The sequence below is a fragment of the Sarcophilus harrisii genome, chromosome 3 (genome assembly GCF_902635505.1).
Source record: "Sarcophilus harrisii chromosome 3, mSarHar1.11, whole genome shotgun sequence".
NCBI lineage: Eukaryota > Metazoa > Chordata > Mammalia > Dasyuromorphia > Dasyuridae > Sarcophilus > Sarcophilus harrisii.
Window position 1 is genome coordinate 432,050,402 of NC_045428.1, and position 27,014 is coordinate 432,077,415.

At 32.8% G+C, this 27,014-nt stretch overlaps 1 protein-coding gene across 6 annotated transcripts in view; it reads right to left on the reverse strand.

Moving 5' to 3' along the window:
• PDS5B (PDS5 cohesin associated factor B) overlaps window positions 1-27,014 on the reverse strand; it is a 210,854-nt gene that overhangs the window by 76,169 nt on the left and 107,671 nt on the right. For all 6 annotated transcript variants that reach the window (XM_031960714.1, XM_031960713.1, XM_031960715.1 and 3 more), the window contains 4 exons: window positions 12,924-13,005; window positions 6,432-6,480; window positions 1,737-1,876; window positions 852-967 (listed from right to left, as the gene is read on the reverse strand). In XM_031960714.1, coding sequence (XP_031816574.1) covers window positions 852-967; window positions 1,737-1,876; window positions 6,432-6,480; window positions 12,924-13,005 — 387 coding nt within the window. The remainder of the gene's footprint in view (window positions 1-851; window positions 968-1,736; window positions 1,877-6,431; window positions 6,481-12,923; window positions 13,006-27,014) is intronic.

Below are 27,014 nucleotides of genomic sequence, written 5' to 3' on the forward strand. Positions count from 1 at the left end.
AGTAAAGTATAGAGAAAAGAAAGGATGTGGTTAAAGATATAATAGTTAAAAAGAGCTTATTTCACATCAATAAATAAAAGGCATATAAATTAATTTGATAAGAGAAATAATTCAGTGTATTTAGAATGGGATTCAGAATCATATATTTAGAATAACACAACAAAGCATCTAAAATGAAAAGAAAAAACTAGTTTATATTTAACAAATAAAATATTCCCATAAATACCATCACAACACTTTTGCACAACAACAAAAAAATTTCAGACTTTGGACAAATTCATTGTTAGCATCATTTAGTACATTTCTAGAACAATGAAGCAATTTCAAATCGAAAGAAAAAAGAAGCAAACAATAACAAAATTGAGCTCTTATATACTTTTTCTTTAAAGAATATAGAACATAAGATAAATGATTTTCTATGAAATAGAAAAAATATATAACTTGTCCAAATTTAGAGGTGAACAAAATTTTAAAAACATTTTTGTATGGCGGCTCAATAACTGCTCTTGAAAATAGTCAAATCTGAAATGTCTGGGCTAAATATAATACGTAATGTTTTCCAGTAGAAAAACATTATTTTCTTTGTAATTATAGTTCACTTAGGGTAAGGCTAAAATTGATATCTATCATTTGAGTTTTGTCATTTAAAAAGAGAGATGATGTAGATATATGTTAAACAACTGTCAAAACCAAACAAGGAATATGATAATAATATAGCATAAATTGAACAATAAACAGGAGAAATAAGAAATTATAAGAAAGAACTAATATAAATAAGCAAGGGGAATGAAATACTACTGAATAAGTTTAAGAGAGTTAACAGCATAAGAGACTTTTATATTTGCAAATACCTTATAGATTCAGTATCTATATGCACTGGAGCTATCCTCTCCAGGAGGAATTTAATCATTTCCAGAAAAGGATTTGTAGGTTGTTTGGGGTTGCCCAACTTCTTGGTTATTTCACGCTGTAACACATATTTTACAATATTAATAACAATTTTCTAAAAATCCAAATAATTTAAAATAAAATACATGAATAGTTTCCAGAAGAAAAAACTATCCATGTCAAAAAAGAAGGAAAAAAATGTAAATTGAATTTTTAGCTATGCTCTCAAATCTATCAAATTTAAAATGCAAGAAAACTTACTAAACTATTCATAAACTTTAACCTAGCAATCCCATTAAGAAAGTCAATTACAAAAGGAAAAGTCCTTTAAATATCAAAATATATAGTAGCACATTTTCCTACAGGAAAATACTAGAGCCAAACAAAGTAAGTAACCATCACCTGATGAGTGGATGAACAAATTATATTCCATGTGTTTAATGGAATATTATTGTGCTATATGATCTGATTAATATGATGGAATCAAAGAAACATCAATAGACTTGAATGAACTGACAGAATGGAGAAAGTAGAGAACCAGACACAATGATTACAGTATCTTAAATGAAAAGTATACTAAAAACTTCAGATTAAATTTAAATTAAATTAAATTACCAAAACTGATCTCAGACAGAGGATGAAAATACTTTCCTACTAGACAGAAGGGATAGAGTAATTCTACTTCTACTATATTTAATGTGATTATTATCAGGTTTCTTTATTTACTTCATTATTTCTGATATAAAAGTAGGTTTAGGAGGAGTGCGCAACAAGTAACCAGCATACAAATATAACAGATCAATAAAACATTTTAAATAAATAAAAGATATTTGAAATTTTATCCTTACCACACATCCTTCAGCCTGCTTACAGGAACATGTTGGACTAACAAGCATTTCTAACTGGTTTCTTATTTTCTCATCATCTTCTAACACTTGTGTGAATTTTTTCATAAAATCCTGAGCCTTACCAGGATCAGGCAAATTTCCTTTAAGCAAATAATGAAAACAAAATTATAAATTATAAAAACTATAAATAAAGACATTCTCAGAATTTTATATTATGAATGCATTCTGTTCCTTACATCAATTTTAGGATTAGTGATCCTAAAATGAACCAGATTCTGGGAATTGGTAAAAATAACAATTCAGAGTCAAGCCTCACACAAAGAAGTCTAATTTGTATATAACCAATTAAGATTTTGTGCAGCTGAACTGTATTATAGAAAAACAATCATTAAGATGGGAAGGCTTTTATTAGAAGGGACTAAACTGATTAATTTTAGGTAGCTTTTTATAAAATGCAGTAATACTAAATGTATCAATAATACTTAATAATCAATATTAAATGTCAAATCCATAACGATATCTATTGATTTTTAAATCATTAAACAGATTCAGACCTTTGTAAGTCGTGACAACTATTAATACCTTAATGGTTGTTTAAAGAATGTTGCCCTATTTCAATTGGTTTTGTATTGGTTTTGAATAATTTGTCAAATTAGGAAAGCCTCATACAAAGGAGTTATGATCAATTAGAAATAGCAAAGAGGAAGCAATCAGCTCTAAATGGTACAACTACTATAAAATAACTACATTAAGAAAATTGAGTTTTTGGAGGAGTCAGCATTGTTTTTTTTTAACTACCTCACAGCATCCCTAAATTAGCAAAACACATATTAAAAGTAACTCACTGTTTAAATGATGATTAAATTTTTTCTTTGATTTTATCATACCAATGAGAATGTCAGTGATCATGTTTAACAAAGAGCTCACAGGGCCTACAGTATGCACTGAACTAATATAAATTCGTCTCATTTACAATATCTGATACAATTTGTTTTTAAAATTACAATAGCAGTTTTCTTATGCAGATGAAGTTCTAAATTCATGTATAGAATTATAAAGTCAAATCCCAGAAATTTAGCCTTGGTAAATGAACAATAGATAGGGATGATACAGTATAGGAACTTTCCTCCTTCTTCAAAATGCAATGGATCTATAACTTAGAAGTTGAGGGACTTGGTCCATTATGACATAGCTATTTTAAGAGGTGAGACTTGAATAATGCTTTTCCTGACTACAAGTCCAGTACTTTACCATTTAACCATACTGCTTCTCTTAAACCCTGCTTCCCCCTAATCTAAACTTTCTTAGATCACTAAGTTCAGAAATCACACTTTCTTCTTTCTCCAGTTTAACACAGGTGGATTTCTGGAAAAACACTCCCTAAGGTATCCACAACTATGCATCTGGATTAACAATTTACATTTTTAAATTCTGCAAAATATTTTACATACATTGTCTCATTTGAGACTCAATCTTGTGAAAATAATACTTGATGTAGTATTCCTTTCCTTAAAAGATGAGAATCGAATTATGAAAAAATTAATAAAACAAGGTATTCACAAAACAATGAAGTGACAAAGAAGAAAAAGTATTATAGTAGCAGAACAATTTTTTTGGTAGTGAAGAACAAGAAGGAATGATTTACAAGTAGTTTCTATCTCCATGCACACGGGAGAGAATAAATGTCACAAATAAAAATATCTTGAGCTCTCTTATTCTTTTGTTTGTTTGTTTATTTCCTATGTTCAGTAATAGGGCCTATAGTAGGTATTCCTGATATCTGAACTAGAATAATTTTTAGTAAAGGAGAATTATCAACCTATTTTCAAAGAGGTTCTCATGTAATTAACATATCTTTAACCTAAATTTTGGCTTATAGAAGATTAACTGTGAAATTAAAGCTATACATAAATTAACATTTCAAGGAATTATTCTATATAGGAAATTTTCTTCATACTCTTTAACAACTTTGTTCCCTCCGATTGACTAAAGTTCATCTCAAAACCTAAATTTTAAGAAGGATGCCCAAACCCATTAGGCTGTCATTTATCTCCAGACTGCATCTCTTCAGACTTTCTCTTCTATCTCACCAGGCTAGGAAATTTCATCTCTTTTCCTGTATCTCCTCTCCCCACCATCCCACTTTTTAGCTGCCTTTTATATGTTACCTCCTCCCTCCCCCACTAAACTGTTAATTGCTTAAGAGCAAAACTGTCCTTCTGCTTATATTTATATTTCCAGCACTAGACACTGTGCCTGACAAATGAGTGCTCAATAAATGCTTGCTGTCTTAACTTGACAAAAGCAATGATGACAAAAGCAATGCAGGGAGTTTTCCCTGAAAGGAAGGAAAGGGATAATAGAGTAGTTCCAAAAAGTTCTTTAGATATATCTTAACACTTTAACTATCAATTCAACACCAACAAGGTGCTTGGAAAATAAAAATATGTAAACAGTCCTTGCTTTCTAGAAACTGGCATTCTACTAGTTTGATATACTATGTACAAAAAGAAATAAAGCATAGAGGCAGCTAGGTGGCACAGTGAAGAGAGCACCAGTCCTGAAGTCAGGATGAACTGAGTTCAAATCTAACCTCAGATACTTAATACTTTCTGGCTGTGTGACCTTGGGCAAGTCATTCAACTCCAATTGCTTCAGCAAAAAAAAAAAAAAAAAAAAAAAGTATACATAAAGTAATTTCAGGAAAGAGAGAGAGAGAGAGAGAGAGGGAGAGTGCGAGCATGAACAACTGGTCAGAATTAAGAAAAATCTGGCAGAAACTCATTGGAATTATGCTTTAAAGGAAAGAAAGCAAAGTAAAGGATTTAAGAGGTATGGAAAACAAAGAAGACTTAAAACTTATAAATCTTAAAAGTTAAGGATGACTCCAGGGTAGAAACCCAAGCAACTGAAAAGATGGTGGTACTACCAACAAAAATGGACTTTTGTAAAAAGAATGAGTTTGGATGTGGAAGAAGAGATAGTTCAATTTTATACATGTTAAATTTGAGATACTTATTGGATATCTAGATACAGATATATAGAAGGCAATCTGTAATTCAGAAATATAATTTAGAAGAGAAATGAGGAATAAAAACGTGGACTTGGGAACTATATGCATAAATACAACTGAGAAAATTATCAATCAGTCATCCAACAAGAATTTTATAAGGCATTTGTGAGTAGGAACTGGCCAGGTACTGAAGATAAAAATACAAATGTGTGACAATCCATGTCCTCAAGAATCTTATGCTTTGGAGAAAGACAAGGCACAAGGACAGAATCATGGGGGGGGGATATATACACTTAATGAACTGAAGAAAAATGGTGATGGTCCACACCAAAAGAAACTGATAAAGAATGATGAGAGAAATAGGAGAACTAAGAGAGAAAAATGTTAGGAAGGAAAGAATATTCAGGGGGAGAAGTGATAGAACATGGCAAAAGATGCTGAGATGTCAAGACTCAGAGAAAAGGATATGGGATTAAGCAGTTAGATTACTGGTAATATTACAGAAAGCAATGCTCAAGAACCAGAGTTAATAAAGACAACAATTTCTGGTAATTTGTCTGTGAAATCATAAGACATCATAACTTGAGGCAATGATAGCGTCACAGCAAGGCTTTTTTTTTTTTAAAGGATAAAGAAGATGTGAAAATATTTGTAGAGTATATGTGGAAGAATGAAATTTGGTAAAGAAAATCTTCCCAAGAGGACTGGACAAAACTGAAGAATAAAAGATAATGAAGAAGGGTTAAAAAAAAAAATTTATATATATATATATATATATATGAAGAAAAATGAAAGAGTTCACAATAGATGTCCTCTCTTAAGGGAGGAGACAAGAACTTCTGCTGAGAGGCAGATGTAAAGAATAGTTCACACAGTCTCAGAAAAAAGCTAAGTTTTGAAAAGCCCATGTCAAAAATGTGATATAAAATTAAATAGTGAAGAACTGCCATGTCTTAGTAAAAGTTCACTTAGATTAAAAAATATAAATTTTACAGTGAGCTCAGTTGGCATGGTTGTTTCATTTTTGACAGGAGGAGTGACAGGTTAAGGGTTCAAGAAAGGCATAACTAATGATAGGGACAAGAAGCTAAAGGATTCAAGTACAGCTGATAGTATATGGTTAAATGAAGAAAAATAGTCCAAAACAGGAGTTAGAGACTAGAAGTATAGAGGAAGACAGAGAGAATGGGGAAGATCAAGTTTTGGTTAATATTAAAAAAGGTTTAAGAAGGATGAGAGAGAGGGACAGATGTAAAAATATGAAGTTATAATCATGAAGGGAAATTGCAATATTCTTAATAAAGGAGCTGAAAAAATTTGGGGTCATGTTCTCATCAATGATATAATCATTCTCATGTGTGGCTGGGGTGCAGTGAAGTTGGTAGAAATACTAATTGTGTACATAGAAGATCTGGGAAACCAAATATTTGAGGGGACATGAACATGCAACTATCTTCATTGCTTCTCTCTTGAAATATACTAAGTATCACATACAGAAAAAGAACATGAAAAAATGGCAAATCACAAAAAATCAGCAAGAAAGCTAGTGAGGATGACAATGTATCTTCTTTTCCTACATTATCATTTAAAAGCAACTATACAAAATATGAAAAATTCCCATGTAAAAGGGATATTGAAATTCAATCTTGAGAATTATATGGAAAAAATTTTAAATGACTTACTTGTAATTATCATCACTTTTGAAAATATGGCTTTACCACTGGCATCTGTCTGTAAGTCACAAAAAAAAAAAAAAAAGAAAAAGAAAAAAGAAAATCATAAGTCATTGCAAATAATCTTCATTATATATAAACATGTAAAGGATTTTTTTTTTTTAAATTTCAGGAGCATGAGGAACTCTATCCTTCACACAGACACGTTTGATTTAATAATTATTATTATTAAAGGGAGTTAGTTCACTGGCTCAGAGAGGTAAACTGACATGCCCAGGATCATGAACCACATAAAGAGTTAAAGATATTTAAATCTACAGTATCTTGATCAAAGTTGATTTTGTACTCTACTACACCATAATGCCTCTATAATTTTTATTATAAACTAAAAATTTCATTTAAAAGTTAATTTTTCATTAAAAATAATTTTTAAAAGCATGATTTACTGTGTGTTCTCCATTCCAAAGACTTGATGCCATTGATAAAAGGCAAAGTAAATGTTTTATGTTGATATGCACTGATAACATATAAATTTCATCTTTTGAAATGATATTCAAAAAGAAAATAACTTAAATTCCAAAAACATCTTACCTTAATAGTTTCTCTTCTGAAAAAATGCTTGCTAATTAGAGTATTTGCACCAGATTTCCCTAAAGGAGGCAATCCTAAATACACTATAAATCAATTTTCCCTTCTACTACAAGCAGGAACATTAGATTCACAATTTTCATATCTTTTCCAAATTATTTGTGATTAACAAATAATTTCTATGTAATTCATAGATATGTTTTCATTTCTTTATATGTTGTGACAACACAAAAACTCCAAGTTTAAAAGGTAGTTTTCTAAGTGCCTATAGAGGAAAAAAAGACAACTCTATCTCATTTATTTACAATGATAGCAACAAGGGAAAGTTGAATTATTTTTGAAAAAATACTCAAATGAGAGAGAAGCCAAAATACCTGAGCATTAGAAAGTGATAAGAATAATAAAGGCAGGAATCTCAGCAAGTCACTCTGTCACTCTAAACAAACAGAGCATATAAGCTGGTTGTAGATGGACGAATCCAGCAACAGTCTAAGTCTAGTGTTGTTCAGATACAAGTTTGGGTTACGAACTTATAAAGCTCAGTTCTGAGGGTTTGCAATCAGATATTAAAAACTGTTAGAGAGGGGCAGTTAGTTGGTGTAGTGGATAGAGTACCAGCCTTGAAGTCAGGAGGACCTGAGTTCAAAGCTAGTCTCAAACATTTAACATTTCCTGGCTGTGTGACCCTGAGCAAGTCACAGCCCCAATTGCCTCAGCAACCAAAAACAAACAAACAAAAAAAAACTGGTATAGATTACTCAGGTAGTACTAAAAGCTTGGAGATATCCAGACTGAAGGGTCCCTGACATCATAGAATAACACAAAATTTAATAGCCCCAGAAAGCAACAGAACCATTCCAGCTATTCCCTCCAAAAATGTACAGGGCTTTGATCTAACACAAAATTAAAAGACAAGAAGTAGTTTTGAAGAATGAAAAAAACAAAAAAGAATCTCTCAAAAAAAGCTAGTATGGTGATACTGAAAATCAGAACAGGCCAAATAGAAGCCAGTAACTCCATGTGAGAAAATAAAAAATATTAAAACAGTCAAGAGTGGAGGAAAAAACAAATAGAAGAAAATGTAAAGGAACTCAAATCACCTCCTCCAAAATTAAAAAAAAAATTTTTACTAGAAAAATGACCAAAGGAAAAAAAAATAAAAATCACTGGTCTTATTTGCAAATCTCAATATAAAATTTCGAGAAATTTTAAAACTGCCTATATTTCTTAGAATGAAAGGACAAAATGAAAGATGAAATAATCATTCAGTAACTTACTGAAACAACAAAATGAAAACCCTTGAGAACATTACAGCCAAAATCCTGAGCTTCACAGTTTAAAAAAAAACAAAAACCAAGCAGCCAAAAAGAAGCTATGGCTAACATCACACATGGTTTAGCTGCCAATGCCCTAAAAAAGCAGAGCTTGGGATATGACATTCCAAGAAGGTAAAGGATATAGGCTTATATCCAACAGTAACTTAACAAGCAAAACAGGATATAATCCTACAAGGAAAAAAAATAAAATCTTTACTGAAATAGAGAACTCGCAAGCTTTCTTGATGAAAAGATGAAAGCTTCACAGAAACTCTGAAGGTCAAATACAGCAACTGGGGGAGGAAGGGAGGAAGGAGTGGTAGAGAAGAGGGGAAGGGAAGACAAACATGAGTAAATAATCACAAGGGACCAAATAAGAATAAATTGCTTACATTCTTATCTGGGGAAATATGTCTCCTCTGAACCCTCAAATTAGGAAAATGAGGACAGGGAAGAAGGGGATAACAAATTTTTTATCTGAACTGATCAAAGTAAAGAATAATACACATATAGGTGAGTACAGAAAAACTTTTCACCCAAAAGAAAGGGAAAGGGGAGGAACAAGAAGATGCTTAGGAGAGATGGTAAATTTAAGTAGGAATTAATCTTGAGGGGGAAAAAACTCTTAAGAATGTACAAAAAGATTTATATATATATATATCTTTTGAGGTGGCAAAGAATGGGAATCTGAATAATGTAATATTACTGTGCAGTAAAAAAAAAAAATGAAGGAGATGGTTTCAGATAAAACTGGGAAGATTTGTAGAACTAAGGTAAAGTGAACAAAACCAGGAAAAAAATTTATATAATGACAACAATATTTTAAAGACAAAGAACTTTGAAAAACTTCAGAATTCTAACCAGCATAAACAAAAACCATGATTATAATGAACTCAGTAGTCTGTGAAATGCTACCTCCCTACTGAAAGGTAAAAGACTCAAGAATACAAAATGAGAGAAATATTTTTCTTACAAAGCCAATGTTGAAATTCATTTTGCTTGATTATACTTATTTGAATCAGGGGTTTTGATTTTCTTGCTTTCTCAACTGGGGTGAGGAATGGAGAGTGAAGCTGAGAGACAGGACTTTACTGGAAAAAAATTAAAGGGAAAAAAAAGGAAAATTTTTCCTAATCACGTGCACAACCAAAAAAAAAAAAAAAAAAAAGAGAGAGAGAGAAATTTATATGGATTTTGGATTCTACTTAATGTAAGCATTACTTCTCAGATTTTCTCTGAAACCTAACCCTCTCTATCCAAACTTTGCAATTTTTGTACACATTGTCCCTTAGTGAACAACAGTAATCATATATACATACATATATGCATATATACATTCAGACAGGCACATACAGATGAAATTCCAACAATTTACAGAACTGAACTGTCAATCTAGACAATCAATATTCTTCAAATTGCAAAATATTAACAGCTACATGACAGAAGGCTCTAAATTACCAACAATAAGTACAAATGAAAACAACCTTGAGGGCTCACATCACAGAAAATTGGCAAAGATGACCAAAATAATAGCAATACTGAATGGTGAAGGAAATGGAAGATAGGCACACCAACAGATTGTTGATAGACCTCTGAAACTTAGAAAACTATTTGGGATCATTCAAATAAAGTGAATAAAATGTCCATACTCTGCTTATATCACCAAGAAGCCACTGCCAAGAAAAAAAATCCTCATAGATATCAAAATATTTATAGCAGCATAAGTAAATGCCTATTGACTGAAGAATAGCCAAATCAACTGTGGCTCACTAATGTAATGGAATACTACTGTATTATAAGAATTAATGTGATGAATACATAACATAGAATGATGGAAAGATCTTTAAAAATTGATGCAGAACAGCGTGAAGTATGTAGTATAAGTGATATAATTTGTTCCATCACATATCCAAAATGGCAAAAAAATGAAAACAAGAAGACTATTTGTAGAGATATTTTACTAAGAGCAAAGGAAAGGAAGATGATAATGAAAATTTAAAACATTCACTGACTAAACTAAAGTTTCACTGACTAAAAAAACTTTCTGTTTTCCTGATATTTCATTATACCAATCAAAGTTCCTAAATCTTTTAAAGTCCTTTGTCTTTAGAATATTGTTGTCATTATATAAATTCTTCTGGTTCTATTCAATTCACTCTATATCAGTTTACTCTTATCCACTGTTTCTACAATTAGTGCAATTTTCTTCTGACGAGAAATGATAGCAAATGCTCAAAAGTATTTGGACAAGACAGGAAGCAGAGCCATAAGGACTTGCCTTTTATACCTCTTCATTCCCTTCTTACTCAAACCACTAGCACAAAGTCAGTTCTTTTACTTAAGGCAAGATGATACTAATATGCCTTTTTTAAAGTGATGATTTTTTTTTTTAATTTACAGTTTCATATATAACTTCACATACAATTCTCTTTTTTTTCTTCCACTTTACAGATGGAAATGCTTGTGTTTTAGGTCTTTAAGTTCAGAATAAGAATAAAAGTAAAAAATAGGAAGTGTTATAAAAATAAAAAATAGGAAGCATTTATAATAGCACTAAAGATTTGCAAATTATCTTACTTTATTATTATCTCATTTGACTCATAACAACTATGGGAGGTAGCTAATACTATTATCATTTCCATTTTACAGCTGAGGAAAATGAAGTAGGCAAAGTTAAATAACTTGCCAAACATCTACTAAATGTTTGAAGCCTAGTCTTTTTTCAAAAACTGGAAAATGATTTATATGAAACAGCTAAATTAATGCCTAGGAAAATAGCAACAATCTTCACAGGTACTTCACAGCTGGTGATTTTATTACTGATTCTTCTACATTGTGATAAAGATTCCTTGAACAATGAGATCAGTAAAATAAGCTTCTGTTTCTTTGAAAACAGTGAAGTACAATGGAGACTGTATAATAGTTGCATAAGAAATGAATAAAAATTGCATTTTCTTTGGCTTTCCTCTATACTTAGAATGCTCTCCTCCCCCCCCCATGTATTGTTTTCTGTTTTAAATCTTTTATCCTACTATCTTTTTTTTTAAGTTGATAATCTAATTTCTCCTAGATTTTAACTCATTTTATGTTCTATAAAATATAAAGTTCACAAACACATTTTTTCTTTGCATATTATTTTCTGCCATACTGTTTTCCAATTTCCCAGTAGTTTTTGTCAAATAATGAGTTCTTGTCCTAAATGCATGGAATTTTAGGTCTACCAAAGACTAAAAATAATTATAGTAATTTACCACAAAATACTGGGTACTTAATTTATTCCACTGATCCACCTTTCTATTTCTTAGTACCAGACTGTTTTGATGAGTACCACTTAATAAAGACAGTCTGAGATCTATTACAACTAGGCCACCTACTTTTACATTTTTTTTCATTTATTTTATTGATATTCTTGTCTTTTTTCTTCTAAATAAATTGTTATTATTTTTTCCAGCACTACAAAATAATTTTTAGTAGTTTGATTGACACCGAATAAGGAGATTTAGATAGATTTGTCACTTTTGTTCTCATGGTTTGACCTATCCATGAGATGAGCAATGAATGCTTTTCAAATTGTCTTTAAAGTTATTATGCTTTTAAATTAAAAGAAAAAATAAACTTATAGGATGTTGAAGTGTGTATTTTTTTCATCTGAGCTGCAAACTATTTTGTATCTTCCTTTTACAAATGATAAAATGGAGACTCAGAGAAGTTAAGTGATTTACTTGTAGTCAAAAAGCTAGAAAGTAAGGATATGAAACCAAGTTTTCATGATATTAGGTCCAGTACTCTTTCCATTCTGTTACACTGATCTCCAAAAGTTTTAAGATATTACAAAACAGTTTCCTGGATCTAAAAGGACATAAAGTCCAAGAATTTTCAAACACAAAATAATTATCCTTTATAATTAGATAGCATCTTTTCCTAATCAGCTGAGAGGCAGCCTGGTAGAGTCAAAAGGGAGTTAGCCTTAAAGCCAAAAAGATCTGGGTTCAGTCCTAAGAATGACACTAAATAATTCTGTCCAAGTCATTTATCCTATCAGTTTCTTAGGCAATGCTCTGAGACTGTAAATTGAAGGAAGGAGCTGACTTTCATTAGTAGGAAGTTCCCCACCTGGAAGTTTCCTCTATCAACTAAAATATATTTAGTTTCTTTTCTATTTGCTTTTTAAATAGCTTATGACTAATACAAATGTAAAAATGTCATAAGCAACATCTAGTACTATACTATGCATCTAGAGAAGCAAGAAATAGTAAACAAATTTTTCTCTGTGTTTATATAGTGTGTGCGTGTGTTTGTGTGTGTGTGTGTGTGTGTGTGTATGTTAGGGAATGAGCTGGTGGTAAAGTCTACAACAATGATATCATCAGTATAGGGAAAAAATTCCCTCTACTAATCCTTGTCTGTAACTCTATAGGTTTAGAAATCTGCCTATGATAATGAAAGGTTAAGTGTCTGTCTAGGGTCAACACAAGCATGCATATCTTCCTTACTACAACTCTGGGCTCTTTATCTCCAATGCTATGTACAAACTGAGAAAATAATGCACTAATCCAACATCAAAAATAATTTAAGCAATCAAAAAAATTACACTTACTTTGGGCTGTTTAATTAAATCTAGCAAATCCTTTACTTGATGCCGGAGAAGGTTCTGACATTTCCACATTTCATTCAAGGCTCTGAAAAAATAACAGATAAATATAACCCCAAAAGAAAACTATCTTAATAACATTCCAACAATATTAAAATGCTTTAAATATTATGCAGCATTCATAATTCCTAAAAACTCACAACTGAAATCTATTTATTTTATCGCCATCACCTAAGAATTTTCTTTAAACCATGTCCAATATCTATCTAATCACTCCTAAACTGTCCTAAAAAGGACAGCAATTGCATTACAATCAACTACTTAAAACAGTATCTTAACGGTGACTAAAAGAGATCTATCTGTATCAAAATGTTTTCATTTATATAATGAAGTATTGTTCCTAAGCTTGATAAATACAGAGGTGCTTCATCTTTATTGACAGTTGATTCTCAGTTGATAGTGACAAAATATAGCTTCTAGGGGAGACAGCAATAATAAGTCCCCTGACCTTAAGGAGCTTCTGTTCTAACAATAAGTCAGTGATTCTAAATCTTTTGGCTTTGGAATCTATATCCTGAGGCCATCTGATCTAAGAATGCTATTGTTCTGTCAATGATTATAAAAGTCTTCTGGCCTAGGAATATAATAACATTTTTTCCTTTAGACTTTAGGTGACTTAGACTTAACTTAGGCTTAGACTTTACTGATCATGAGACTACTGTTCTAACAACCTGTCAATGATTTCAAGTCTTCTGGTCTTAGAATAGTCCTACAAACATTACTGTCTGTTGGGCAGTGATAACCAAATTCTTGAGGCCACTCCTTGGTTCTACCTCTAGACCATAAAATTAGCATATCTATAACATGAAGATCTAGATAAATATGTCTGCTTAGGCTTCTCTGCTAAATTCTCCTGGAATTTAGACCAATTCAACTGGTGTTACAATTACAATAAACCTTCCCCTTTGACTTGGAAGAGGGTTTAAGCCTGAAAATTCTTTTGAGATAACTAGCAACACTGGTCTGTGATCCCAACCTTTTGGAGTGCCTGCCCAACCTCAAAAACAGTATGTCATATTTAAAGCTTATCAGTGTTCTTGGATTTTTAAATGTATTAAGAGTATCTTACAATTTAAAGGAGTCTATTATTAATTTAAAAAACAAATAATTCTTTTAAAACATAAAAAATTTCTGTTGTTTTATAGTTTATCATTACTCATATTTTAATATCTATATCTAATATCTAAAATCACTGAAATTATATATATGCTGTTGTTAGCCATTTCAGTATTGTTTGACTTTTTCAGATTCCATTTGGGAAAGGTACTTGGCAAAAGTGGTTTGTGTTTCCTTCTCCAGCTTATTTTACATATGAGGAACTGATTTGCCCAGGGATACAGTAGTTAAATGCAGATTAGTTGTCAATTAGTTGGGTGTACCAGATTCCAGACCAGGTGCTCTATCAACCTCACTACCTAGCAGTCTCGGCTATACATATGCACTCATTCTACATGAATACATCTTGATCAACTTCCTCATTTCATAAATGAGGATAATGAGGACCAGAGAAGGTAGCCACTTGTTCAAAGTCATACAGGTCTTATAGAGGCAAGATGTGAAATCATGTTTTTGGATTCCAGAGTAAGAGGCTTTTCTGTCACATCAAACTGTTTGGTTTGGTTTTGATGCTGTTTGAGTGGTCTAGATTAGTGGCTATAAGAGAGTTGTTAAGAATCCCTTTTAAATGGACTGCAGGTTTTAGGTGTGAAAGAATTCACTCATTCCAGAATTATTAGTTGCAAAATGAGAGTTTATTGTTAGATAGAAATCAGTTTATCAAGAGACTGACTTCTATAGTGACAGATCTATGGAAAATGGAGTTTTGCACTGAGAATGCAGTTCTCATTGGACAGAAGGTCCTGGCAGCAAAGGAAGCTACCAAGGCCCATCTGCAAAAGACCTTCATTGAAGTAAGCTGTTATATTGGGTGTCTTGGTGGGGGCTGGGACGGCCCAAGCAGGTCAGACCCAGTGGGGGCTAGTGAGTGGAGTCCCAAGTTGGCTCAGCTACAAGATGGGTTTCAATTTGAGCTGGAATTTGAATAGAATTGAATACAAGATCTTTAATTTGAATTGGAATTCTTTTGTTCAGGACTGAACCAACCTCACCTAGATAACAGAATGAAACTGTCTTGTTTCCCTCGGGTGGGATCCCTCACTGAGGCAGAGTTGAAAATTTTCTCCTTCAAGGAGTTTTAGAGTTTCAGGGTCCCTTCTTCAGTTTTACTCCTACTCTACTTGGGTGGAGAAGGAGAACACAGGAGATATCTGATATCAGTATAAAAAGAAATTAAACTTGTGGTGTCAAACTCAAATGATAACTTAGAAAACTACAAATTAATATTATCTTTGTTTTACCATATTTTTATTTAATTTGATAAACAGTTTCCAATTACATTTTGAGCTGGTTCAGGCCACAATGGGGAGTCTTGGAGGCTATATATATTCATCTAAGTCTGAGTTTGATACCTCTGATAGAGACCATATTAAAACCATGGAAGTAATAGTAACAGAAGTGAACGAAGTAGGAGAAATGGAATATTTCTACTTCTTCACGGAGTTATCCTCTAGAAATTTTTAAGCCATATGAATACCCAAAATGTTAAAGAGTTGCACATGCTCAAGTATATTTAGAAAAAAAAAATCTTCCTTTCTACAGCCACATATATGTACAAATATACACAAATACTTGGATTTATAACAGAAGACAAATTCAGGTGGGCATCATAAACTTAAGGGAAAATCTGAATTTCAATGAAAGGATAATTAGGATCCCATGGTCAAACTCTACAGGAAAGATATGCTTAACAGAAATTAGGCTCTCAAAAATTAAGTGCTAGTATGACAGAAACTAGGCACCAATATACATCTAACACCTATACAAAAAAGGTCAAAATGAGTTCATAATTTAGAAATAAAGGGTGATAAGTAAATTAGGAGAACAAGGAATAGTCTACCTCTCAGATATGTGGAGGAATTTATGGCCAAGGAAGAATTAGACAACATTATGAAATGCAAAATGGATAATTTTGATTATATCGAGTTGAAAAGTTTTTCTACTAACAAAACCAATGCAGACAAGATTAGAAGGGAAGTATAAAACTGGGGGAAATTTTTACATCCAAGATTTCTGATAAAGGCTTCATTTCTAAAATTATAGAGAGAACTGACACAAATGTATAAGAATATAAGCCACCCTCCAACTGATAACTGGCCAAAGGATATGAACAATTTTCAAATAAAGAAATTAAAATTATTTCTAGTAATATGAAAAAAATGCTCTAAATCACCATTGATTAGAGAAATGTAAATTAAGATAAATGTGAGGTACCACTACATAAATCTCAGATTGACTAAAATGATACGAAAAGATAAGGATAAATGATGGAGGAAATGTGGGAAAACTGGGACATTACTACATTTTTGGTAGAGTTGTGAACTAATCCAACCATTCTGGAGAGCAGTTTGGAACTATGCCCCTGACTCATTTAAAAAAATCAGATTTTAAAATAAAAAGGCAAAAGGGGAGAGATAAATGAAGACAAATGCAAGAAAAAGAGGATGATAATAGTCAAGAGAGAAGAAATACCAATTTTGCTTCAATTTTCACTACAAAGGAGAATGCTTACCAGACTTGTTCATCTGTCTTATAATACAACTTTGATTTTTGAGCTCGCCACATACAATTCTTCTACCCTCAATTCTTTCCCAGGCCATCTCCTCTCTTTCACAATTTGATTCTTTGGTGAACCATTGATGGTGAAAAAAAAATCACTGTTAACATTACAGACTCTTGCCTCTGTATCCTATGTGTTCATGTCTTGATAAGTCTTCAATGACTCCTACCATCAACAAACAGCCTTCATTTCTATATGGGCATATATGCTACTAAACTTAGCTGGTAAAAAAAATCACAAAATCATGGTGATTGGGACAACAAATTTGTTACATAATCCTAACTGCAGCTTCACTGCAATAAGGCAATTATTTTGCATATCCAAATCAATTCACTAACTTATTATGGCATCTTTTCCAAACCTTTTCATCTTTCTTCAAATTTTCCATGTTATTCCCCCCTATCATAATAGGCATCTAAGAGCAAGGAATATCTCGTATTTTATTGAAATGCCTTTTATGAAAAACAATTTCTTATCTTACTCTACTCAAATGTCTTCAGCCATTCTTTCTTCCTTCATTCTTGAATCACATGAAGAGATGACCTTTCCTGTCAAAGCTAACTCCTCCACATATACAGATAATACACTGCGCATCCTACCTAGTTTACCACCAGACTATATCCTATATCATCCTCATCTTCTTACTCATCTTCAGTCTCTCTCTTCCTGCCTACAAACATACATATATTTCCCTCATTCTGAAGAAACTCACTTGATCCGTATGTACGAACTACTATCCTATATTCTCTTCTTCCTTTCATAGCTAAATTCTTTAAGAAGGCTATTATTGGTATCTCCACTTCTTTTCCTCTTATTCTTTCCCTAGCTTTCTGCAGCTAAACTTGACTTCATCACACAATTGAAATTGCTCTCCCAAGTTATTTTGATCCAGTCTCAAAACTTCTGCACCATTCTTGTACTTCATGCCAAATATCTAGTCCATTGCTGAGTCTTATTATACCTTCCAAACAATTTTCATATATGTCCCCATGTTTCCTCCAATACAATCACTACCCTGGTTCAAGCCCTCATCACTTCATGCTTGAACTATTCTTACAGTCTGCTAGTTAATCTTTTTGTCTCAAATCTCAATCCAAGCCAATGATTCTCAACCCAAATGAAAAAAGTAATATTTTTAAAGTTTAGGTTTGACCATCCCCCATCCTTCCTTACTTAGTTTTCTCTAGTGGCTCCCTATTGCCTTTAAGATGAAAAATAAGATCCATTTAACTTCTGAAAATTTTCACAGTCTGGTCTCTTCCTACTTCCAAATTTTTTTACACTTTATACTCCTCTACATCTTCTATAATTCAGCAACACTACTCTGCTTGCTGTTCCTCATATATGACATTCCGTTCCTTTCTCTGAGCCTTTGCACTATTATTCACTCTTAGAATACTTCCTCTTCTGACTTTTGCTTCCTAGATTCCCTATTTTCCTTTAATTTATATCTTAATTTATTCAGGAAGCATTTGTTTTCATACTTACTAGTGCCTTCTACTCTGCAATTACCTTTCATTCTCTTATATCTACACACATAGTTTAAGTGTATGTCTCTCCTATTTGCATGTGAGCCCCTTCAAAGCAGAGAATGTTTTTCTTTCTCTTTGTATCCCCGGTATAGGGGTTAAAAAGCATAATGTGTAGAACCTAGTAAGCACTTAATAAATGCTTTTTGATTAACAGAACTTAGAAGGCAATGTTTTCTTGCCCAAATTCATGATTTTATTTGTGAATGAGTCACTCTCTGCACAGAACTTCCTCCACTAATTCATTGCCAACATGAATGAAGGCCTCTATGATTTGAACTTATATAGCCCTGAGTAATAAGTTTCAGAAGCACAACTTGAACCCAGGATTTCAAAACCAGTTCTATAACACCACAATATGTCACATCTCATAGGTCTAAAATTCAATGTGAATAAATGTAAAGACATATAATTGTGTAAGAACTGTAAAAATACAGGATACACGAATCATGATTATGCTAGTTCATGAGAAAAACAACTGTAGGTGCAACAGTGTGATACAATAACTAAGAAAGTATTGTGTTCTTTATGATCCTTTAATAAAGCCATGACAATCTTTATCAAAATACACACTTCAAAGGTACAAATTGCAACCTTTCTTTCTCTCTTTAGATCCTTTGCAATTCCTTTTGAGCTGCTTCCATAGATCCTTCAGAGATAAGCTAACCCACCAGAATCTGGTTACTAGGTTCAGCAATCAGGCTATTATCACTTTATCTCATGGTACTATCAAATCCTTTTATTTTTTCAATTACATATTACACTTACATCATATCTTGCACAAAAACAATCTTTAGTAGTGTGCTACAGTCTGACCAGGAATTTTTACAATTCAATTGAGTGACAAAACTTTGAAACTTCAAGAACTCTAATGATGCTTCATGCTACATATAGCATTACTCAAAAACTATTCTTATTAAAATTACAGTATTTTTATCCAAGAGCTACATTATAAAAGCAAAATGTCAAGGAAGAAGGAGATACTGATAGTTCCATTTTAAACTAATCTACTGAAAACATATATTAAATATTATGTTCAGACCTTTGTACCATATAATGATGGAATATTAACTGGAAAACTCTATATGGAAAACTAGAATGTATAATCTAGTAGAAACTAAGTACAGACCAACCTCTCACAACACATAAGAAAATAAGCTTCAAAATAAGCTTGTTACATGCTTTAGAAATAAAGAGTAACACAATAAATATATTAAAGAAATTATGTCATGTCATATGAGTGTACACAAAAAATGCATGACTAAACTGAGGATAAAGAGGATCACAAAGCAAAATGGGTAAAATGAATTATAAAATTTTTTTTCACCAAAAACCAGAATTCAGCTAAAATTAGGAGAAGCAGGGAAATGATTAAAATTTATACAGCAAACTACTCACGTACAGATCCCTGCTTTAAGATATAGAGAAGACTGATTCAAATTTATAAGAAATTTCCCAATAATCAAAAAGTATAAATATGTCCTTTTCAGAGGAAAAAATGAAAGCTATCAATATATGAAAAAAAAAATCTAAACAATTAATAATTAGAGAAACAAAGCAACTCTGAAGTACCACTTCATACCTATCAGATTGGCTAAGTTTAACAAAAAAACGGAAAATGACTTGCTGGCGAGGCAATGAGAAAAACGTGCATTAAAGAACTGTGGGTGGATATGTGAAGAGGTCTAAATATTCTGGAAAGCAACTTGGAACTCTCCCTCAAAAGCTATTAAAGTGCATTTACCCTTTGAGCAATATTGCTACTATGTCTATACCCAAAAAAAGATTAAAGAGCAAAAGGACACACGCATATAAAAATATTTATATTAGAGGGTGACAAAGAATTGGAAACTGAGAGGAAGCCCATTTTTTGAGGAATAGCTAAAGAAGTTATGGTAGATAATCAATATGGAATATTATTGTGTTCCTAAAAACCTAGGAAGACTTGGAGGAACTGATACAAAGCGAAGTGAGCAGAACCAAGAGAGCACAATTTGTAAAATAACAATAGTTGTAAAGATAATGAACATTGAAAGACTTAACAACTCTCACAAACACTATTAAATCACAAATGCAAAGAACTTATGATAAAACAGGCACCCTACTGCTGGATAGAGAGATAGATGATAGATGATGGATTCAAAGTGCAAATGGAAGCATTTTTCTTCTTTCTTTTAAAAATATGACTAATGCAGCATTCATTTTGCATGACGGTGCATATTTTAATGGATCTTGCCTTCTCAATGGGCTTGGAAGAGGAAGAACAGAAAGAAAATTTGAAAGTGAAAATAAAACAATTTTTAAAAACTATTTGGAGGGGAAGCAAAAGCAATCTGATTAAAGTAATTTCTGCTAAGGGTAAAAAAATCAATCATAAATAAACTTAAAACAACTCAAGTCCTACTTCACACACATCAAATTGGCAAAACTAACAACAATAACAAAAGACAAATTTTGGAAAGGCTATCAGAAGTACATTAATGCACTGGGATTAATGGGATTAATCTAGTCTAACTGGGATCTAGTCCAACTATTCTGGAAAGCAATTTGAAACTATGTCTATTCAATAAATTATTAAATTACACATAAACTCTGACTCAGTAAAAATACCACATACCATTACTAGACATATACCACAAAAAGATCAAAGAACTGAAGCAAAATGAGCTGAGCAAAAACAGGAGAACAATTTATAGGATAACTACAATGTTGGAAATTCTTTGAAAATCTGAGGAACTCTGTTCAACACAATGACCAACTATGAATCCAAAAGACAGAAATTGCAACATGCCACTCAATTCTGACAGACCAATTTTGTTTGGATATGGCCGATGCTGGAATGAGACATATTTTGCTTGGATTTTGCTGATGATGGAATTTGTTTTTACTATACATACTTGGCACTGGGGTTTTGTTTTTCTTTCTTAAAGAAGAGAGAAGAAGTGAATACTTGTTGATACGAAAATAATTTAACCAAAATTTTCTTTCAGTACTTCAAAGCAAAAAGTATCATTCCCGTTGCATACATGCAAATCTCCAATTTTCTTTCTGAAATATTGGAGCTATTTCATTGTGTTATGCTATAGTTCTCAATTTTTCTAATTACCCTGACCCTGTCCTGACTCAGTTTCTCTGCTTTTCAAAGCTCAGTCCTGCAAAACCCCCCTCCCTCTTTATCAGAATATTTGATAAGGATGAAAGATCTTATGTTTCAGACTATCAGAATGTCTCTCCCCATTCTAAGCTACCAGAATGTGAGATACTGTCTTATCAAGATGCCTCTTCCCATGCCCCGGGTGCCTCCACCTATTATGTCATCTCATTTCCAGAGGCTCACTCCACCCTGTCAAGAGTCTCATTCCTGCTCTCAGCACTCTGATTCCACCCCCTGCCTCAATCTACCCACTGAGTCTGAGCCATGTGTATATAGGTCATTGAGAACTCACATTGTTTGCTGGATTCTTGGAGATCATAGTCTCATTCAGCCCTGGGACCAAACAATGGATCCATTTGATCCCAGTAAATCTCTCTCTTTAAATAAATTATTAAATACTCTCTAATCTCTATCTTGCTTCAGTTTCTCTGGCATTATATTTTGGAGGTCCCACCAAGTTGTTAGAAAATGAGCAGGATTAGAGATAAGAAACTTTCGGGTCTTCCCCTTGGGCCTGGAGAGGCTGACCCTCTGGAATTTTTTTTCCCAGAGCCTCTGTAAAGAGAGCAGTTTCCAGCCACAACTGTGCCTGACGGTGGATACCTCCATTTTGGCCACAAGAGAGTAAATTATGATTGCACAGCCTAATGTATGCCATGTCTGTAGGTGACTTGTTTGTCACTTGTGACTTGTTTAGTTCAGAGCTCTGCTAAATTAAGAAATTTGGGAATTGGCTGTTTCAATGTTGCAATTGCACTTAGTATGAAATTTACTTGTGATCTTAAACTTTTAAAAACTGGCACTCAGATAGCTTAGATTCAGGCGAGGCTTGGATGGAGCTACTCTAGATAAGGCCTCTGGAGAACAAAAGGAGTTTATGCTAATTGCTTTGAACTCTGGTTGGAGAAACATCTGATTAGAAATTTTAGGATGATTTTAAAATTGTGGGAAATAATTTTACTCTTGCTTTTGAATGCCAGATTTGTTCTGAATATTCTTTTGGGCAGTTTTAAATTGTAGGAAATAATTTTACTGTTGCCTATGCAGGCTAGATTTAGTTATCTTTAAATGTAAGATCTTAAGAACTTGTTGGAGTGAAGTTCTGTTAACTTGCCTTTAATTAGGTTAAAAAAAAAAAAAAAAAAAGGTCTGACTTTTCTAAAGGCTTCAACTCTGGTCAAAGTTGAGGCTTAGGAAAAGTCCATTGGGAATAATGGCCAGCCACGTGGGGCTCCAGAGAAATTCATTATTTGAAATATGATAGGAAAAGCAGTTTTATAATACTGGGAATTTAAAGCTGTATTTGATTGGATTTTAAGTTAAAATATGGGTTATTAAAACAAAATGCCAGTAGCTTACCTTGGGAGTCTCTGATCTGTTTCGTCACTCCTGTTACCCCAGTTCCTTCATTAGTATTGATATCAGGACTCTAATAGTTCGGGGTTGCCTGCCTTGGTCTAACTGCATAATTTGCTCAGAAATCTGTTTCCCAGTAAGCAGCATCTGTTCTATCAGAGGGGACAGGTGGAGCTACTCCAGGCCCCACTTTTCTCCTCTTTTGGAGTCCCTGACAGACTAGGGGGTGCCTTCTTAGGATGGGCAGCAGGACTGTCTTGAGCACTGCTATTCAGCAGAGGCCGAGTTAAATGCACAAATGACCACAGACCTAACTCACAGTGAACTGTCCATCTCAAACTGGATTCTCTGGCTGAGATGTTCCCCAAATGCAGAAGCCTGTATGTCTCCCTAAATGAGGAATGCTGTTTCATGCTAAAAACTCTGGGATTATCAGAGAGGAACTGGTCCTTGTTATAAGTCCTTGCATGTTTCTAGTTTTAGGTTGGTTTATTTGCTTTACTTAGGGCTGATCAAAATTAGGGTGCTAAGACTTTCTAGAGGAAGATAATTCAATGATTTGAATATTCAGAAGAGAGAGTGTGGAATATTGTGCCATAGTTCTCAGTTTCTCTAATTATCCTGACCCTGTTCTGGCTCAGTCCTGCAAAACCTCCCCCTCCCTCTTTATCAGAATATTTGATAAGGATAAAAGATCTTATGTTTTAGAATATCAGAATGCCTCTCTCCATCCCGAGCTAGTAGAATGTGACATACTGTCTTATCCCCTGCCCAGGGTGCCTCCCCCTATCATGTTATCTCATCTCCAGAGGCTCACCCCACCCTGTCAGAGTCCCATTCCAGCTCTCAGCACCCTGACTCTGCCCCTGCCTCAATCTACCCCCCTTGAGTTTGAGCCATGTGTATATAGGTCATTGAGAACTCACATTGTTTGCTGGATTCTTGGAGACCGTAGTCTCATTCAGCCCTGGGACCAAACCATGGATCTATTTGCTCCCAGTAAATCTCTCTTTAAATAAATTATTAAATACTCTCTAATCTCTACTAACACTAATCTCTAACTAACACAAAAAGGAAAAATTTTCATCAACTTCATTATTTCAAAAAAATATATATTTTAAACCATCCTCCAATCCTTATAGGAAGTGCTATTAAGATTCCAAGATAAATACAAAAAGAAAAAATAGGCAACTTTTATTTTAAAAAATTAATAAACTTTGCCAAAACAAAATCAATGGAAGTAGATTAAAAAAAATTAATGGGTAAAAGGGAAACTTTGCATTAAAAATATTGGATAAAAGATGGATATTCAAAATTAGGGGACTTGACATGAATACATAAAACTAATACATTTTCCAACAGATAAATGATCTACCCACTGCACCACTGTTATCCTCAGTTGTTATGGCTGTTGTTTATCCTTCATTTTTGAAGAGGACCAATGACATCATGAAGATGATGCCTAGATATGCACATGAATTGGATTTAATTGAGGCAGAACTGTGCAAAGTAGTCTGCTCCAAAGGCATCCAAGTTCAGTGACAAGAAAAAAACGTCAAGATGACTGGCAATGGTCCAAGCTGAGGTGGGTACTTTCACCATTCTAAATTAAGATCCTTCCTAAGTCTTATTTTGTTTCAGGCAAATGCCCATAACAAAAACTAAGGGCTAAGATAGCTTAATTTGCCAACCCAACAATTGCAATTTACACTCATTCTAAGCCATGGAAACCTAAATAGAAAGCAAAAAGACTTCTGGCTGGGGGGCTATTCAATGAAAGCCAGAGTGATCAGAGTTCAAAGGGATAGACTAATAACTTCTTTTAAATCACAATGTGCTTTTTTAAATCCTGTTTTTTAAGAGCTATATTTCAAGAAATCATAAATGAAAATTGTACAGGATAAAAAATAAATTGTTTAGCTTTGGGAGAAAAAAATTTACAATCACACACACATCAAAGGATATGAAAAATAATTTTCAAAAAATTAATTTTAAAACATTAGCAACTATATGAAAAAATATTCCAAATTCCTAATAAGAAAAAAAAGATAAATTTAAACAATTCTCATGTTATCATTTAAGAAGCACTTCACGTATGGACTGGTAGAAGGTTTAAAAATTCATGTTTTTCTGAATATGATATAATAACTAATAAAAATGTTAAGAGGATTTGTGGGAAGGCACAAGGTACTGTCAGTAAAGTTGTGAATTAATACAACACTTGTGAAAAAATTTCGAATCATGCAAGAAAAGTTACAAAACTATTTCTATCTTCTCATCTATTGATACAACTAGGGGATATTTACCTCAAGTAGTTCAAAATCAAAAAAGCTCTATTTGAACCGAATTTTCTAATAGTTCTTTGTTTTTATTAAAGTAAGAGACTAGGGAGAAAGTAAGCATTTGCTGAGAAATCACTGAATGTATTATGACAGCAAGACAATGAAATTTTATGGAGGGACAGGAGAAAGTAATAAACATTTATATAGAGTCTATTATATATTATTCTAAGTATTTAACAAATATTATTCCATTGGATATGATTTGATTACACTGGGCCAGGAACAACTATTATTTCAAATTTCAAGAAGCATGGAAAGACTTATATATGAACTGATACAGAGGAAAGGACCCATTAGCTACTGAAAATGAATGGAACAATGATAAACAGCAAGGCAGAAGCAAATCAGAATATTTCTTATGTTTTTCAGATTTAGTTGTCAAGGATAATGACTTTTGATCTGGAGAAAACAGAAGAACTGATACACAAAACAGGTAAGAAGCTAATAAGAAAACAATTGTCCATAATGCAGTCAAGTCACCTGGCCAGAATGAGTAATTTAAAGAACTGGCAAATGTAAAGAAAAGCATGATTAGTGACAAAAAAAAAAAAAAAAAAAAAAAAAAAAAAATCCCAGAGAACATAAAAGGAAGCACAGGATGCAAGAAAAGTCAAAATTGCTGATTTAAAAAAAAAAAAAAAAAAAAAAAAAAAAAGAGAGAGAGAGAGAGAGACAATGGAATCTTTGTTTAAGCCAATTATATAGTCTGTTTCCTCTCCTTATCAGCAAAGGAAATTGCCACAAACTATCAAATAATTGAAGGAATTTAAATATGAGCTCTCTTTTCTCCCAATTTTACATATGAAATTTTAAATAATAAACAATCTCCATTTTTTTCCCCTTTGTAGTCTCAGGAAAGAGAGGGTTTTTCTACTTCTACTTGTAACCCTGATCTCTTCAAAGAATTTTTATAATCTTTTCTCCCTTTCTACATTTCAGTCTTTCTTATACATGTTATTTTTTTTTTAACATACCCAGCTTTCCCCCTTCCAAAACATAAAAATACACTTTACTAGACCCTTTTACCCCATAAGCCATTATCCTATTTCTTTCACAATCTAGAAGAATTACACTTCATACATCTCTCTACTTCCTCACCTTCAATTTCAAAATTCATAATGACGTGGTTTTCCACCACTCTACAAAGTTACCAATGATTCCTGTAATACTATATCCAATACTAATTTTTCTGGAATTGTTCTTCAAATCAGACAACAATCATTCAATAAACATCTACGATGTAGCAGATACTGCACTGTGTTAAGCCCTAAAAATACACAAAAAGGCAAATAATACACTTTCAAGATCCCATTCTAATATCAGACCACCAATGCTTTAGTGAATCTTTAGGGGCCTTTCTTCTTTCTCAGGGTGATTTGATTACTTCCCATAAGCTTAACTGTTATTACCAAGCAACTTTCTATCTATATACATATACAATGTACTCTTTTCTTCTTAGCTCCAGTTCAGCATCAGCAAATATTCACCAATATTGTATTGCAATAAGCACCTCAAACTCATCAAGTCCAAAACTGAACTCATTCCTCCCCCACCCCCACCCCAGCCAAATCTATCTCTCCTAATAACATCTTGATTTCTGTGAAGGGCATCACCATCTTTTTAATTATGCAGATTTGCAACTTTGCAATTATCTTCAACAATTTCCTTTTCTTCTTACTTCCTACCTATACCCCAATAGTTAAAAAATTGCTGTCTTATTTACTCTACTTCTAGACTCTCATATTCACCTTTTTTTTTTTTTTTTTAACTGACATCCCAGTTCTAATGGAATCAACAAGCATTCAATACTCATCTACTAAGCACCAGATACTGTGTTAAGCACTGGTAACCAGTCCTCTTCCTCAGCCCATCCAGATAACAGCCCCCTAAAGTTGAACCTTGAGTCTCTCCACTATAATCCATTCTCCATACAACTGTAATATTGATATTTTTAAAGCACAAGTCTGAATTTATCCATCT